General features: G+C 37.1%; 1 protein-coding gene across 2 annotated transcripts in view; it reads left to right on the top strand.

Annotated features, from left to right (window-relative positions):
- NEBL (nebulette) overlaps window positions 1–16,809 on the top strand; it is a 363,997-nt gene extending 347,188 nt beyond the window's left edge. For both annotated transcript variants that reach the window (XM_065921075.1, XM_065921074.1), the window contains 2 exons: window positions 9,533–9,639; window positions 10,783–16,809. In XM_065921075.1, the coding sequence (XP_065777147.1) occupies window positions 9,533–9,639; window positions 10,783–10,959 (284 nt within the window). In that variant the 3' untranslated portion in view covers window positions 10,960–16,809. The remainder of the gene's footprint in view (window positions 1–9,532; window positions 9,640–10,782) is intronic.
- Window positions 16,810–18,161: the final 1,352 nt, after the last annotated feature.

The following is an 18,161-nucleotide window of genomic DNA, read 5'->3' as shown; positions in this document are numbered from 1 at the left end:
AATACTGGGGACGTGCCTAGATGTGATATTTAGTGTGACTTGTTACTAAGGCAGTCTAATGTAAAACTATTCAGGAAGTCCTCATCAATTGATGATGTTCCTTAAGAGTTAGTATTTTATTAGTGCTAGAATAAACTAAATACATAATCCAGTTTTATATCTTTAAGAATATATTACATATATTGATCAATAAGTATTTACAGAATTGCTTCTTCAATAGTGTAGTGAGATTTTCTTTCATTGTACTTGAATAATTATGAATCTTGCTATGTAAGATTGATTTATACAATATCATCAGTAGTGGTCACTGAGGAAAATTGGGATTTGCTATGAGATGACTTTTCAGTCATGGCATAATTTGTGTGCAATAGCTAGTCTCGGTGGTATGGCTTACATAAATGGAAACAGTGTCCCTATCTACCTTCTGTCCTTAAGTTCTTTATTGCTTTCGTCTTATGAGAGAACTGCCCCAAATTGTATAGTTCTTGTCAGGAAACCACGTACATATCCACAGTGTGCATTCCTTTTTTTCTTTTGTCTTATTTTGGAGGACTGTGTGCATGTGACTGTAGATACAGATATGTGCAATGTGGATTTTGTGCCTTGAGAATATTATTAAAGACTTTCTAATTTGGAGCAGAAATTATTTCCTTTTCCATCAGTGACAGACCTGCTTGTATTTGTGGTTTGGGTTATGGTTATAGCTGGGGAGATTATTCTGGCTTTGATAGCTAAAATTTAGAAATATATCTGAGAAAAAAAAACTATGCAAGTTGAAATTCAAATGTAAATATAGGAATGAATTGACTAGATTATTCTGAAGCAAAATAGCAGATATTCTTCAATCCAAAGCATTCTATTTCTATTAAAACCACATTATGTCATAGCTCAATTCTGTCAGTTCAGCCATTCACAGACTGAAGTTTTCCAGAGAAAAAACAGTTAGCTTTGAAATCAAAACGTATTGCTTTTCTGGGTTTTTGAGACTAATTAAATTTAGCTGGAAGATAATTTAACTTATAACTAATTTTGTGTCTTTTTCAACATTTAGGAATTGCAGAGTCCCAAAACAATATTTCAGAAGTTCTTACTTGAGACAACTAAGCCAAATATATAAATAAAATGGCCAAATGTATGTGTGTGTGTATGCATGGTTCTAAAAAGTACATAATTCATATATTTTTTTCCTTTTGTGGTGAACAAGTAATTAGGAATATTTAACTAGCCAATATATTTGATTGAAGCAACATTTTAAGTCTGTCATTTAAGTTTAGGGAAGAAAATGGTTAGGTAGTCTCCTGAGCTTAATTGTATTTTTGGCTAGATTCTTGCTATGTCTGTGGGAATCGATTTGTCACTATACTGATGATGACTTGAGGCAGTCACATTTTTCAGGCTGTTTCTACAGGATGGTTTTGAAAATTGCTAGATGGCAACATGATGGGGGTCTTTGCTGCTTACTGGAAAAGTAGCTCATGTCATATTAAGAGATGTGACTTGAACATAGACTTGACATTATTCAAACAGGGTCAGGTGACTGAATGACAGTCACCCTGGGTAACGTAGGATAGTATTGGCCACAGGAAGACGATTAAGCACACATTCACATGCACAGACCAGAGACTTAGCAGAGGCCAGAATGATCCTTAAAGATATATACAAGCTGTTGCTTCAGAAGTGATTCTACTATCTGTGATTTCAGCTTGTTTTTCCAAAAGTGAATGAATTATCCTCACTATAATTCATTCCAGGGATGTTCAGGCACACCTCATCAACCACAGACATGGGAGCTTCTTGTGGAGTTTGTACCCTACGTTTACCACAAAAAGTCAGTGACAGCTGGAGTTGCCTCTGAGATCATGAGAAGCCTGCCTTGTGCTTCTCCCCATTAGACCTCTTTCTGTTTTCTTCCCCTCCCTCTCGCTCCCATCTGCCCCACTGGTGGGAGTGTGTGGTTGATGCTGACTCTTCTGACTTAAGGTCAGGCCCTCTCCATATCTGGAAGCTCCTCTCCACACCGTAGAGCTCTTCCACATTTCGGAATTCATAATGCATATTTGTAGATGCATCTTTTGCTATCTTGTCATTTCGCACATGATCATGTTGATGTGGTACAGCCCAGAGTTTAATTTCTGGAGTCAGACTGTTAGTATTTAAATACTAGCTCCTATGTGACTCTGATATTTTTGACCAAGTTGCTGAATCTTGCTAACCTTTGGACTTGCTGTCTGTAAAGTGGGCATTTCCTGTCTGTAAAGCGGTGACGATTCCACCAGTTTGTGTACGTGACACTCTAGACACAGGGCCCCGCAATGTTTAAGGAGAGGGACCGAGCGTGCCAATTTACCCAAGACTAAGAGGGTTCCTGGGAAGCAGAGCTGTTGGTGCAAAACCTGAGAAAGTCGCAAGCTGAGTCAGTCCCCCTAGTTGTAAGCATTTTGTTTATATTATTCAAATTTTATTGTATTTGTATTTTGTATTCCTATGTTACATCTTTTCCCTGTTAGGTTTCACAGAGGCTCATATCTAGGTGCTTAGACATCTTCATGGGTACTGCTTTTCCTAAAAGAGATTTACATTACCTTGTAGTAATAAAATTCACATACAACTAGAAAATTAAAACAAAGATGACGTGGAGGAAAAGTCGTTAGGAATGTAGCATTGGCTTGAGAGATAATTTTTGGTTTTGCAAAGACAGTTTTAAAAAATGTATTCCGAATGCTTAGAACAGTGTGAATAATAAAAGAGGTTAACTGTTACCTCCAGGAAAAAATTATACACAAAAGAAAATATAATCACAGATTGCTACTGTTTAATCAAGTGATCAAGCAGTCCCAAAGCGCAGTGTGGCTGCAGGGCTCTCTTGCCACACTTCCATAAATCCAGCTGGTAAGAAAACAAAGAAACCTTTATATCCACAACACAGCAGGCAGCACGGGCTTCATGTGGCAAGGATTCCGATTCCCTGTGCCCCTCCACCCTCTGAGTTCCAAGGAAGATAAGGCAGCGGGTCGTGGGTGCAAGCCCAGGTAGATGCTGAGCACGCAGAGGCTATTTGTCTCAGCTGAGAAGGGCTAAGCTTAGGAAACTCGCAGTCATGTAAGAGGATTACTAGCAAACCTGCCCAACTTTTGCCCCACAGGGAGACACTATCTATAGTAACCCAATTAGGAAACAAGTCTTCTCTGGGAGGAAAGGGAAATTTTATTATTGGAAAGACATTTTTTGGCTGCAAAGTCTACATTTCCTCTCAGATGGCCCTGCCCTGGTCAACATCCCAAAAGTGGGGTCTTTGTCCACCCCTCCATCATTGGTGCAACGTGGTGCTTGCCTCACCAGGAGTGTTAGCCCCTCAGTTATCCTGCAATGAGCTTCTTTTGGCTCAGCTTTCTTCCCACAATCCCCAGTTGCTCCTTGAGTCCTGGGTTAAATATTTGTCCCCACAAATAAGGACACTTATCCCATTCATGAGAGCTCCATTCTCATGACCTAATCACCCCAAAGTCCCCATCTCCAAATACCACCACATTTTGGGAATAGGATTCAACACATGAATTTGTGGGGATACAGGTGTTAGAAAATATGATGATTTCATTGCATCTTGTATTCTTTACTGGAAAATTCCTGAGGGCTGATTTTCTCCTTATTCTAGATTTTTTAAAAATGCCTTTAAGTAAACCCCCAATTTATTTTCTCTGTGCATGTTGTCTGTAGTAGCCATGGACTAAATGCTTGTGTCCCTCCAAATTCATGTATTGAAATCCTTACCCCCAATATGATGGTGATGTGGCCCTTGGGAGGTGATTAGTTTGTGAGGGTGGAGTTCTCGTGAATGGGTTTAGTGCCCTTATATGAAAGAGACCCCCCCGCATATCGATAAATAAGTAATAAAAACAGAAGAGACCCAACATGGTTCCATCACCCTCTCCCCCTCCTACCATGTAAAGGACTCAGTGAAAAGATAGCCTTCTGTGAATCAGGAAGCAGATCCTCACCAGACACCAAACCTGCTCATGCTTTACTTTGGACTTCCCAGCTTCCAGAACTGTGAGAAAGAAATGATGTTGGTTAAGCCACTTAGTCTGGTGTTTTTGTACCAGCCCAAAAGGTTTTATACCTGGCCAATACATCAGTACAGCATGATATTTATTTTTATGTTCTGCATTTGAAATTTGGATATCTACTATTACTCTATAGTCATTGTGAGGCTGTCAAAACCTCCACTCTGTCTGTAAGGATCTGAGACTTTTATTGTGGTCACTGTGCAGAGATGGTTGTTCTGATGCCTTCCTGGTTAACCTCCCAGCCTCTGGATTTTTATTCTATAAAGTGGAAATACAGTGACACCTGTATTAGAGGGTTGTTCTGTTTTGCTAAGGGGCAATATATAAAGCACCAGGCACATGGAGGACACCTCTATAATTAACTCCTTTTCTTCTGCTGCTTACTCTGGGTACCTACCCCAGATGGGACATTTTTGGGTGTGCTTTTTCTACTGCTAATTGAGGTAATTCTACTTTTTTTTCATTAATTTTTTGGGTTCATTTACTCTAATCTTCATGTGTTTGCATGTATTTCCTTATTTTTCTAGTTTCAGATTTCTGAAGACTCCTAAAGATTTTTCTTCATACATTTTCACCTTCTGTTTTATGGTCTTCCTGTCTACTTCTTTTTTTTTTTTTTTCTGTCTACTTCTTTACCTTGATTTTCTTTCCTTCCATTGTAAGACTAGACATTAAATAGAAAATATTAGTATTGGCTGTTTATGGAAGAATTTATTGGGCACTAGAAGAGAAATTTCGATTTTATAAATACTATGCACGCATTCATGCTAACTTGCTTCAGTCTTGTCTGACTCTTTGCAACCCCATGGACTGTACTCCTCTAGTCTCCTCTGTTCATGGAATTTCCCAGGCACGAACACTGGAGTAGATTGTCATGTCCTCCTTAGGGGACCCTCCCGATCTCTCTTATGTCTCTTGATTGGCAGGTGTGTTCTTTGCCACTAGTGCCACCTGGGAAACCCTTATAAATATTACAGGACATTCAAATAGAGCCCCAAATCTGCAGAGCTTTAGTCAGCTTCCAGATCTCTGGTCAATCTCTGGTTTATCAATGTGAAATGGAAGTTGAGTCACACTTTCATGTTTTGTGGTTGCCTTAATAGAACTGCTTAACCTCAAGACTCTTGAGGTTAAGCATCAAGAGTCTTTAGCATCATCTGTACCAGTGTGCGTGGGGACTGACCACTAGTGTAATAAGGAAGGCACTGTGTGTTCTCTTTCTTAAGAAATTCTTGTTCATTGCAAAATTAGCCTAATATCTTGCTTTTGCAAAACTGATTGAATTCCATATTTTCATGAACAATATCTCATACTCATCTTTTGCTCAAATTTTATTAAGGAATAAACCCAATTTTCAGAGCAACTGCTTGAAATTTCCTTTTGCTTGTTCCACCTATGTTTCATAAAAAACATTCATGTAGCAAAACAATAAAAAAGCAATGTTTGTGCCTGCTTTTAAATAGGCATTTGCTTTTAGTAAGTTGATTCCTCTGAGCTCTCAGTTATATTTTTATAGTCCTATTAGGATCTTCCTAAAAAATCTTTTATTGTACCAAGTATAAGGTAGATAACAAGTTTGATAACCCCAAAAGGACTTGTGTTAAATAATATAGCCAGAGAGGGAGATGAAAATAATCAATAAAGGAGTGAGAAGAGACCATAAGGATATAGTTTGTATTTACTCTGAGATTTCTCATTCTAAACTCTTCTGTTCTTTCCAATCCATGCATGTTTAGGATAAATACTTTCTTCTCCCTCTGTATTTCACAGTAGCTACAGATTCCTTTTGGAGGTCAGATTTGAACAATTGAGTAGGCATAAATTTACTTCCGGAGAAGGCAATGGCACCCCACTCCAGTACTCTTATCTGGAAAATCCCATGGATGGAGGAGCCTGGTAGGCTGCAGTCCATGGATCACTAAGAGTCGGACACAACTGAGCGACTTCACTTTCACTTTTCACTTTCATGCATTGGAGAAGGAAATGGCAACCCAGTCCAGTGTTCTTGCCTGGAGAATCCCAGGGACGGGGGAGCCTGGTGGACGGGGGAGCCTGCCGTCTAAGGGGTTGCACAGAGTTGGACACGACTGAAGCAACTTAGCAGCAGCAGCAGCAGCAAATTTACTTCATTTTTAAATGCCAAAACTAGAAAACACTTTTTAAAACAATTTTTATTGGAGTATAGTTGGTTTACAATGTTGTGTTAGTTTTAGGTGTACAACAAAGTAAATCAGTTATACATATATTCATTCTTTTTTAGATTTTAGACCTTTTCTCATATAGGCTATTAAAGAATATTGAGTAGAGTTCCCTGATCTACACAATAGGTCTTTATTATCAATTTTATGTATGATCGTGTGTATATGTTAATCCCAGTCTCTTAATTTAGTCTTCTCTCCTTCTGGCTTTGGTAATCATAAGTTTGTTTTCTAAATCTTTGACTCTGTTTCTGTTCTGGAAATAAATCCATCTGTACCACCTTTCTAAAGTCCTCATTTGTGTGTTAATATATGATATTTGTTTTTCTCTTTTTGACTGAACATCACTCTTTATGACAGTCTCTAATCCATCTACACCTCTGAGAGTGGCACAATTCCATCTTTATGGCTGAGTGATATCCCACTGTATATATGTGCCGCATCTTCTCTGTCCATTCCTCTGTTGATCGGCATTTAGGTGGCTTCCCTATCTTGGCTATTGTAAATAGTGCTGCAGTGAACACTGGAGTACATGTATCTTTTCAAATTATGGTTCTGTATCTAGAGAACACTTTTAAACAACATTTCTTAAGTTGTCAATACTGATGGGTGCCAAACCTGTGTAAATTTAAATGTGTTACAGCCTATGAGATAGCATATTTAAGAGTTTTTTTCATCATTGTCCTTTCTTGATTTTTTTCCCCAAATATTTTAAGAAGATGGTGCTTGACTCTGTACATCAAAATTTAAAGGTCATAGTTAAATAGTGTGACAAAGGATTGAAAGTTTAATTTTTAATTTTAGTTAATTTTAAAGGGTTACTTATTTAATCTTAAGTATTCACATATAGATTAAGATAATAATGAAGAAATGACTTGTTTACATGGATAAAAACCCAGTCCAGAAGTGCTAGCCTGGGGATGCAATTAGAGTCACTGATTAATATGTATTTAAGGAAATGCTGTAAGTATCCTGAGCAATTTCTTTAATTGGGCAAAGGATAAGTGTCCAAGACCATCACAGCTATAGGAAGAAAACTGGTTTTGTCACTCTTCTAATGCCTGCATGCTTTGAATGTAGTGGACAGTGAGAATTGTTCACATCCATGCAGGCTTACCAAGTGACAGGAAGGGGAGTCAGCTCTGTGAACACATGAAGTCTTTTAAATATTTGCTGATAGTCAAGGGAGAAAATAAATGAGTGGTCAGTGCTTTCTGCTTCCAACACAAGGAAAAGCTTTTTTACTCAGCTAATTAATTAGGTCTAGGTATTTATGGAAATTATTTTTTTTCATGAGTGAATTTTGACAACATCCTTGACGTCTATTAACATTAAACATTTAAACTGAGTTGATAATGTTAAAAAGTGCTGTTTTAGAAAAAGAGACACAGAAGTACAGAACAGACTTTTGAACTCTGTGGGAGAAGGTGAGGGTGGGATGTTTCGAAAGAACAGCATATATATTATCTATGGTGAAACAGATCACCAGCCCAGGTTGGATGCATGAGTCAAGTGCTCGGGCCTGGTGCACTGGGAAGACCCAGAGGAATTGGGTGGAGAGGGAGGTGGGAGGGGGGACCGGGATGGGGAATACGTGTAACTCTATGGCTGATTCATATCAATGTATGACAAAACCCACTGAAATGCTGTGAAGTAATTAGCCTCCAACTAATAAAAATAAAAATAAAAGTATTGAGATAGACTAAAAAAAAAAAGTGCTGTTTTCTGAAGTATTTGATGTTTAATAACTTTAAAATATACTGCAATCCAAGTTAAGTGCTTTCTCTAGAAAGACATTAAATAAATGCAATTACAACATTATAATATGAATTAATTCAAGAACTACTTTAAAAATCTCCATTTAACCTAATATCACTATTATATGGAGAATACAGTAATGATTTGTTACTTTCTGATGATTAAACTTCTTTAAAGTTTGATGTTCTCATATATCATTAGAATGTGTGCCACTTGTAAAATAGTAATTATTCATAATAACCAAGAATTGCATCTGCTTTATTCTTTTATTATAATGTCCTGAGTAAATCAACCATTATAATTATGTTATATACTCAGCCTGATTGAACAAACAGGACAATCTATTGTGGGTTTTTATAGGACTTGTATCATACAAGTCCTATGATGAAGGGAATGCCTACTAAAATACCTTCATGTATAGCCTGTGATTCTGGTTACAAATACATACTACTGATTTTTGTGGGGTTTTGTCTAGCTTCTGTATTAGTTTCTCTAGAATTCTGTTTTCTTCGAAACAGGAACTATGTCTTTTGAATGTTATTAATTAGTGTGAGACTAGCACTAAGTGAATACTCTTTTTTTTATGTAGAAGTTTAATGTTTATGAAATTCTTTAAGTGGTTTGGTTCCTAAGGTTTTGTAACTTTATTCAACTGACTTATAGCCAAAATAAAATGTTTATTATATGATTCATATATATGATTCATATATTCTAAATAAAATTTTCTTTAAAAGGTACAGACTTATTATTAACTGCTTAACAAACATTTGTTTCTAAACATATGCTATGTTTACCATCTTTGTAAAGGTAATATTCAGCAGTATGTCTCAAAATACTGAAAGTGTCTATTGTTTAAGTATTCAATATTTTGTGAAAACACTTATATCCTGTCACTGGTCTAACAATCCAATTAAATTCCTTTAAATTTCTTTTTTTTTAAATTGACATATAGCTGATTTACAATGTTGTGTTAGTTTCAAATTTACATCACAGTGATTCAGTTATACATATACATGTAAATCTATTTCTTTTTCAGATTCTTTTCCTTTCTAGATTATTATAAAGTATTGAGTATAGTTCTCTATGCTATACAGTAAGTCTTTGCTGTAAAATCCTTTAAATTTCTTATTTTTATTTTTGAAAATGCCTACAAGGATCACACAGCCAAGTGAAAACATGAACTTTTTAAGAAATTATGGGAATTTTTGTTATTTGTGTTGTTTCAACATATAGCATCTGCAATAGAGCATTATAAGCATTTCTAACACATATTTGATTGCATGTTACACTGATTACCTACATATTCCCTTAATGATTGAAATTTATAATACCCTAGAGGTCACTTATAACATTACTGCTCACATTTCACATGACACTGAAAATGGCGTTTTGCTCCAGAATTGTCTAGCTGAGCATGGGGTTACTTGAGGGCTTGGGATGGGTACTCTGAGGCTCATTTTAAGGATTCTTTGTGTGTGTGTGTGTGTGTGTGTGTGTCTCTTTAATGTTCAGCACCTGTTCTTCCTGGAGCCTACCAGCAAAGCCATTCTCAAGGGTATGGGTACATGCACCAGACCAGCCTGTCATCTGTGAGGTCAATGCAGCATTCACCAAATCTAGTAAGTGCCTGATTGAAATGCTCCTCCTTCCCTGGTCTTCATAGTTTATCTCCAGAATATAAAAGCACATGGAATACAGTTGGGTTGAATATGGTTCATTTTTTACATAAAAAAATTCATTTTTTTACATTAGTTTCAGGTATACAACATAGTTATCTGGTATTCTTATAGATTGTGTACCATACAGAATTATTATATTATTGACTATTTCCCTGTGCTATACGTCACGTGTCTATGACTTATTTCCTTTAATGGGTGGTAAGGAATCTTTAATCACTCTAAAATTCTTGCATCTCAGTCAGTTTCCTCAGTCTACTAATGCACTTGATTTTGAGGTTGTCTGATATTATTAGCTAAATTCTTGGCCTCAAATGAAAACAAATATAGTAAAACTCAACTCATTATAACAAGGATTTAATTGTATGTACCTCAATATTCATGACATTCATATGCTAAATGTCTCCTATCATGTGATACAAAATCCTATTGAGTATATTATGGATTTTTTCTTTTTATTTTTTAAAAATATGTTAAAGTAGAAACAAAATTTTTTAGTAAAGTCCATCACCTCTGCCAGGGGACCAGTGGTTGTAATGACTTGGCAGTGACTTGGGCCTGTCTGCCACTGTGGTGAGTTTTGTTCTCTGAAGAATGTGGACTAGGGGAGAATCTACATAATCTAAGGTCTCTGGGCTTATCTGAAGCTGAGGGAGTGGCTTTACTGCTTCAAAGCTTACTTTTTAAGAAAAGCTTTTTATTTTGTATTGGGGTCTAGCCAATTAACAGTGTTGTGATAGTTTCCAGTGAGCAGAAAAGGATTCCGTCATACATACCCCCCAGACCCTCCACCCTCTATCCAGGCTGTCACATAACATGGAGCAGAGAGTTCCAAGTGCTCAAAGCTTACTTTTTGACAGCTCGCTGTTGTATTTAGCGGCTTGCTCTGGTCCACAATATTACCCCTTTTGCCAGACTAGTAACCTTGAAATGAACACAGTCAGGACAGACAGTAGGCTCCAGAAATAGATGTGCCCGGAAGGGCTCCTGGCAGTTCCTTTATGTGTGGGCTGGTTTGTCGCGGTTGGCATTTGTAGCCATGACTGTCTTGGTGTCCAGCGTGTGACCCCATCTTTCCTTTCTCAGAGGACCTACCGAGCCATGTACGATTACAGCGCCCAGGATGAAGATGAAGTCTCCTTCAGAGATGGTGACTACATCGTCAATGTGCAGCCCATTGACGACGGCTGGATGTACGGCACGGTGCAGAGAACTGGAAAAACCGGAATGCTTCCAGCGAATTACATTGAGTTTGTTAATTAATCATTTCTCCTTGCCCTTTGAGCTTTGTTCTAATGTATACTAAACCCAATCTTTTTAAAAGATAGAAGATACTTTTAAGACAACTTGGCAGTTATTTTACAATAATCTATCCTTCCTTTGACAATTAGACACGCAGGTACCAGGAAGAAGGAATGACTTCTGGGCTGAAAAACAGCAGCATTTTTGGTAATTGATATAAACAAATAATCAAGTCTGGAGACCTGGTGCTGCTAGTTGTGTTAATGGTTTCCTTTGATTGGCTACTGAACCCTTCTGGGAAAACATATTTTTGTAAACTTTAATAGAGATGTTGATTGTCCCTCAAATGTCACAAATATATGAAACTTCTTAGCTGTCACTTTGGAATCACCAGAAGCCAGTCCTCTTAATTCAATAACACAGCTGATAATTTAAAAACCATTTAGCTTTCGAGTCACAAGGCAATTTCCAATTCAAGTGAAAATTGCCTAAATATAATAAATGTAAGCAGTGGAAGACTGACAGTTCTGTTAAAATTATACTGACTGGTGGCCTTAGGGATCTAGAAACTTTCAATGAACAAAGAAATTTCCTTGTTCCCTGGGCCGACTTGGGTCTATTTATTTCTCATTTGTACCGAGGCATATCCAATTCTCCATTTATATTCTATGAACCTAAGTACACGCTTGGCTCCATAGAATGTCAGGACCAAATAACTTCACAGCTACTCTGCAAAGGGCAAAATTTAAGGTCATGTATGTTATTTCCCTAATACTAATAACCTTTACCCTGTTGCATGTCATGTAGGTTCAAGCTTCTGTAACATAGGCAGCTGCACTGCCCTGTTCCTGTTATTCAAACAAAAAGTGTGGCTGATACCTAAAAGCCCTACCCTCTAGATGCCAGCTCATCAGAAAAGCATAACTTGAAAAGTTGCTTGAGATTCTCCTGCCGCATTGCACTCTAGTTTTGAAGGATTTACACCTTAGGAAATAGATGTATATGCTAGCAAATAAGTGATTTAGGCATTTATTGAACAGCTTCATTAACTTAATGCCACTGTTGACTTAAAAGTTAAGAAAACTTCCTAGAAGCCAGTGACAAAGCTGGAATATGAAGTGTGCTGGGAGAAACCAATGAACAAAAGATTACCAGCTGCACACACAGAGAGACAGGTGATCTGGTTTCTTATTTGGGAAAACAGTATTCAGATTCTCGGATGGAAATCTAGCTACTGAAATTGCTTAATGAAAAGATTTCCTTTCCACTTTCTGGTTTTTATTTTCTAAATCACATTTGGAAGTGAGAGGGGGATGTCACCAGAGATTTGACAAGTTGTTCATTAAAAAAGAAATCGTCACATTTTGATTTTCCAATGAGTGACTTTGCAGGCTCTTGCTGGATTCGCAGCCATGACCATCACGTCATGAAGTTTTTACCTGGAGTCCATAGTCGAGATCCCTGGAGAGGTTCACGCCCATCAGCAACTCTGGGTTTTTCTGATTGTGCCATTAGTGAGACTTGCAACAGGGTAGCAGTCATGTAGGGTCTGACTTTACAGCTGTGATGAAACTGAAAAAGCAAAATGTAATTACAAACATGTAATCAAATATATGGGCCGTGGGGATATCTGCCTTAATGATATATTCAAAGAAATTAACAAAATAAGCTGTAAAGCATCTTTTCTTGAAATATTTATTAGTTCAAAGACAAATATTAATTCATTTACACCTTTGAAAAGTAAGCACATAGTTTTGAAATCTATAGTCTCATTTTTATCAGGCTAAAAGAGTAATTAGATAAGCTTTATTACACTCAAGCGACATACTATATGACACTGATGTAAAACTGAGAAGAGAAAAATTTAGGAAAATGACTAGAGGTTATTTGAGGAGGTTTTACAGATCACCACATAATCAGCTTGCCTGATTTTCTGTCAGTGAAATGATCAGTTGCAATTCAATTGATTAAACCCCATACTGGTTTTGGTGTCTTATACACAAACCTACGAAAACAAGCAGAACTTGGAATATTCTTTCAAAAATTCTTTTCCATTAAAACTGAGGGCAACAAGCTTGCTTAGTTTTATTATACCATTAAGTAAATATTTATGATTCACCCAGACAGACTACTTTTTGTGATTATAAGAGAGTAGTTGTTGATTAAATCTGCAGACTCAATGTGGGATGGGTACACTTTTTGATAAGGAGCACATTTATAGGAAGCTCAAAGGAAACCAATTTCAAATGATGATTATAATGGGAAAGTAGTCATAAAGTAACAGTTTAATGTTTCATTTTTTTTCTCTTCCACTTATTTCAAAGTCAGATTCACTGAATGTAAAAGTCAATACTTATTTGGGGAGTAATTTTCCCCAAATTTTAAGCTTCACATAATGTTTGCATAGCAAGCTACTTCTGCTTGCAGCCTTTAGGAATTAAGAACTGATCAGAATTTAACTAGAGGGCAGTTATTTTACAATAAAGACTGAGGGACAACAAGTTGCACACATTCCTGATGCTGTAATTTGATGGTGTTGTCACTGTTACTAAAGCCTGTCAGGATATTAAGCATCTCAGCAGAAATACAGAAAAAAATATATGTATAAAACCAAAGTGCTATTTTTACAGCATCATTTTCAAGACTACATTCTCGAACACCTTTTCCCCTTTCCACACATCCCCCCTCTTGTTTTCAATTTTGCAACAGTTATATCCTACATAATATGACAGCTCAAGAAGGGTTTAAAAAAAAACAAATCTTTTAAAAATCAAGTTAAAGAGGGCTGTAAATGCCCGAGCACAGAGAGCATGCACCTGATTTTCTAATTGTGATGTGTTCTCAAATCTGATAAAAGCACAAGGGCAGTTTGATACGCTTTTGAAAGGTTCCGAAAACAGAACTTAGATGGATCATCTCTCTCTTGAGCAGAGCATAGCAACCGAATATATCGCTTGTGGTGTAAGTTTTTGTAGTGAGCGTTTTTACTAATTCTTGTTCTCTGGGAAAGCTTTCTATTTCTAACCTGTGACAAGGCACGTCTTCATGTCTCCTTTTTATTGTTTACACATCCACAGTGTAACCCACTTGGAAATAATTATCCGGTTGTCAGATCTCCACACTGTCCCTGCATCTTCTCAGGCATCCCCCACCTCAGAGACCACACAGGAATTTGCAAGCACAGTTCCCAGGAGCACCTTTTATGAATGTGGATGCGATTAGACCAGCCCCTCTCTTGCCGCCAGGTTCATTACTTGAGGATGATGAACATAGAGTTTTACCAGTCTCACTCCCGTCTTTCTTTCCTTATCTTGTCTGTGTTGAGCTCGACAACACTCTAGGATTTGGGAAGATTTCCCTAAACACACAGTGGAAACTTAAGAGGCACATCTTTTCTTCAGGTTTGCCCATCTCCAGTGGAATGTATTTTAATGAAAAGATTAAAGAAATTGTGTGTGATCCTTTAATAACACCCTCTATATAAAGTGGATATAGTTTATACCAAAATTATAATTATATAGAGATAAAAAATATCGGTGCCTTTTTGATTACCCTTGTTTATTCATTATGGTCTTGGAAAGAAAACCAAGCAAGCAAGCTTCTGCCTATTCTATAGTAATATTTTATTATATGATTATTGGTATTTTTATGGTGGGGAAGCGAGATGCTCCTGATGGTTAGGAAAGGTGATAACTGACTGTATTTTACCTCTGGAAGTTTAGAACTTTAGAAAATACCAACTTCTTTCGTCTATTTCTGAAAGATTCTTTGTGAATTTATATATGGTTGAGATGCATAAACATAAACTTTAGGTTTGAGATTTAAAATACCTATTGTAAGTTAGAAGAATTATGTTATGAGGCTGAATTCATTACAGCAGATGAAATTCACTTCATAAATCCATTATACCTTAGCTATTTGCTTCTGATAATCTGAACGTGGTTAGAGTATGGTTGTTTGTGGTAACTTGACATGGAGGCGAGAAAGCTTTAGTTACCAAGAAGCTCTGTAAACCAAGTGAAGAATGCTAAAATGAAAGTCTCTTTTTGGAGTATTCCACACTCGTTAAAGGTTCTTTCCAGGCAATTATCCACTAGCATTGATTCAAGAAAATCAAGACATTGTATGATGCTTCTGTGGCCATCATTTCCTGATGCTTAGACTACTGGATCCACAAGCCTGGAACGACCCCCGGGGCAAATCTACGTCCCGGTTGTCCTTGTTACTTCATTATCTTCATGGGAATTCCATATGCTTTTTGTGTTTGATATATGGTATTCAATTTGCATAGTATACACTTGTTTGTAATCCAGCTGCTGTTAAGAATGATTTACTTTAAAGGAAAAGAGAAAACTACATCATAGTTCCCTTCTTTAGTGTTCATACAATGAACGGCTGAGCATTTATAAGTAGCACCAAGTGTATTACAGGCAGGGTGTGGAATCTTTGCTCTTTGACCTGTGATTAAAACATGAACTTGAATCCTTGTGCAGATTGGTTTCTATTTGCTTCAAAATATGTAGAATTGTGGTTGATGATTAATTTGCAAGATTGTACTAACTTTGAGAGCCTACAGTTTTATAGAAAACACTTCATGTTTTAAAATGAAGGAGCTTACAGAATGATACCTTATTAATATAATTTGGCTTTTGTTATGCAAATTGTTAACACCAGCTATTAAAATATATTTTAGTAGAAATGCTTTAATTCATATTTTTTCCTCTACACTGTGAATCTTTAAGCCTTGGTGGACTAGAGCAACATCGTGCTGCCCAAAGGACTAACCTATGCAAACTAGTTCACATTTTAGTGGATGTCACAGTAACTGTGTAAAATGCCGTTATTTCCCCCGCATAATGTATAGCAGCACTGAAATAACACATTCAGCTGAGCATCGTGTGTGTATAGTTACTCACAAACCCTTCAAGGCTACCATGATCATTAGAATTATTATTCGTGTAAGAGCAGATTGCTGATTTATCTATTGAAACCATTTGAACGATGTCAGAACAAGAATGACAGATGCATCGGCCATGGCTCCCAAGTGGTCCCTGCAAGTGTTCTCCTGTGATGAAGCCTCGTTCTCAGATGCACTCTCTCCAGGGTATTATTATTCTGTGTCTTCTTTCTGTATTTGTAAAACATTATAACGCATTAATTTCCTATCTCTACACATTCGGTTTGCTTAAATAAATGCAGGATGTAACAAAATGGTTCCACTTGTCAGTTCTCACCTTGGTTTCTTAGAGCAGTGCTCATTGATAATACCCTGGGTGTGGGTTTATTGTGACAACTCACGTCAAATTGCCTCAAAGGTCTGTGCCGGCCTCAGACCGCTTACCTTGGTGAGCCGTTCAGAATGTGTCTTCCTCCTACACATAACCTTAGCTTTAAATGAAAACAATAGTATGCTTTTTCAAGCTGAGTCTCTTTTTGATTTTATATCAAAGTGCTACAGTAATACATCACTGTAGTTCACTGCTTCCAAGACTGACTTCCTCATATGTCCTCAATAGTACGACTTTAATTTTCTTGTGTTTGAAAGATGAAAGAAACAGCTTGCAGCAAAGAATAGAAAATGCTCAAACTGGGTACATGAAACAGGGAGATGCTCTGATTTCCCAACTCAGAATGGCTCATTTATCATAGAGGATAATTGCTTTTCCCCCTAATTTTCCCATAGTTGGAAAAAGTGAGTTTGTTCCTTTCTTTGCCCTCCTGTAAATCTACTGAGACTAGGGTCTTAGCTTTATTGTGTTATTTTGTAACAGTTCTTTGATGGTGCCTAAATTCTCCTAATTATAAACTGACAAACTCTGCTGATGACACATTTAGTGCTCTTGCGCAAAGAATACTCTTCCTAATCTTGAATTTTCTGTTTTTCATATTCCAAAAGTATGAAATATTTGTATGCTATAATCATTAAACATACTTATAATATTTCAAATGGTAAATCAGCTTATTTATTTATTTGAAGAATTTACTTTTTTTCTCTCAAAGTTCCCCCCCCCTCCCCCAACTATGCTCATAGAGTTTACTCTTTGGAACTCAAGCCACAGAGAAATGACCAACTTAGCAAGATTTTTTCCTGCACTAAAATGATTTAGATCGAGAATAAGGTGATCTTATATTTTTATTAACTTAAAGCCTTGTGAAGCCAGTTTTACAGATAATTGAGACATACATGACCACTAGAAGTCTAGCAGAGTAACTTTTTACAAAAGTACTCATACATAGTAAATCGAAAAGTAGATAAAAGGAAAGTTTTGTTCTTTTCTTTACGTAATCTGCTTCTTCTGTGCAGAGGGATTGAATAGAGTTTTGTGATGGCAGAAAACTGGATACGATCCAAATGTGAACTTCAACTACTTTCTGCAGTTCTCAGCACAATTCTCAGGCCTTTGTCCATTTATATTTGTACTTGGGAGCAGCAGAGTTCTGATGAAAAATAGAATGAGAAAATGGGTTTAAAGGGTGAAAAGTCAATATTAGAACAAATGACCCAGTTACTGATTTTTGTATTTATACCATGGCATTTTGATCTTTGCTTTCACTATTTTTTTTTTTAAGTTGCAAACATGAAAGGGACTAGTAGACTAAAATAGAGAAATGAGCAAAATCTGAACACCTGTTATTCCACTTGAGAGAATAAGGAACATTTCTGCATCCCAAATTTAGTGATTAGGTTGCTTTTAAAATGAACTAGTTTCTGGTTCTTGAATCAAGATAGCCCACTTTTTCCAAAGGGTTGCTATCCAAGGCCTTGTGGCCCTAATTAACTTTCGATATCTTGTCACTCTGGTGACAGGCGACTAGATGGATGTGACCTGACTGATCTATAGGCTGCCCAGGAGCCCTTGACAGGAGCCACACAAGAACTTTACCCAACAGGGAGGATGGTCACTGAACCTGTCCACATCTCCCTGGGGAACCCGAGTTTGCAGTATAGAGCTGGTTGGCTAACTGGTGTGATGACTGAAAACTAAGAGCCATAGAGAAAGAAGGAGGACGTCAGGAGGAAGTATCGCTGTGAGTGAGTAGAAAGCATGAGATGGAGAGAAGAGATTAGAACAGATGGAGCAGAAAGTGAAGGGCATGATTGGTGGTAGCATAAGCCTTGAAGATGGGAGGACGCTGATTCTTGTTTAAGGCAGCCCCTGAGATTCGGTAGCCCCATTCCCTGTTGCAGAGGGAGTGACCACTCTCCATATCAGAAGCACATG

The sequence above is a fragment of the Muntiacus reevesi genome, chromosome 2 (genome assembly GCF_963930625.1).
Source record: "Muntiacus reevesi chromosome 2, mMunRee1.1, whole genome shotgun sequence".
In the NCBI taxonomy this organism is placed as follows: domain Eukaryota; kingdom Metazoa; phylum Chordata; class Mammalia; order Artiodactyla; family Cervidae; genus Muntiacus; species Muntiacus reevesi.
Note: the sequence above shows the minus strand (reverse complement) of the source record. Positions and strands in the feature narration are given on the sequence as shown.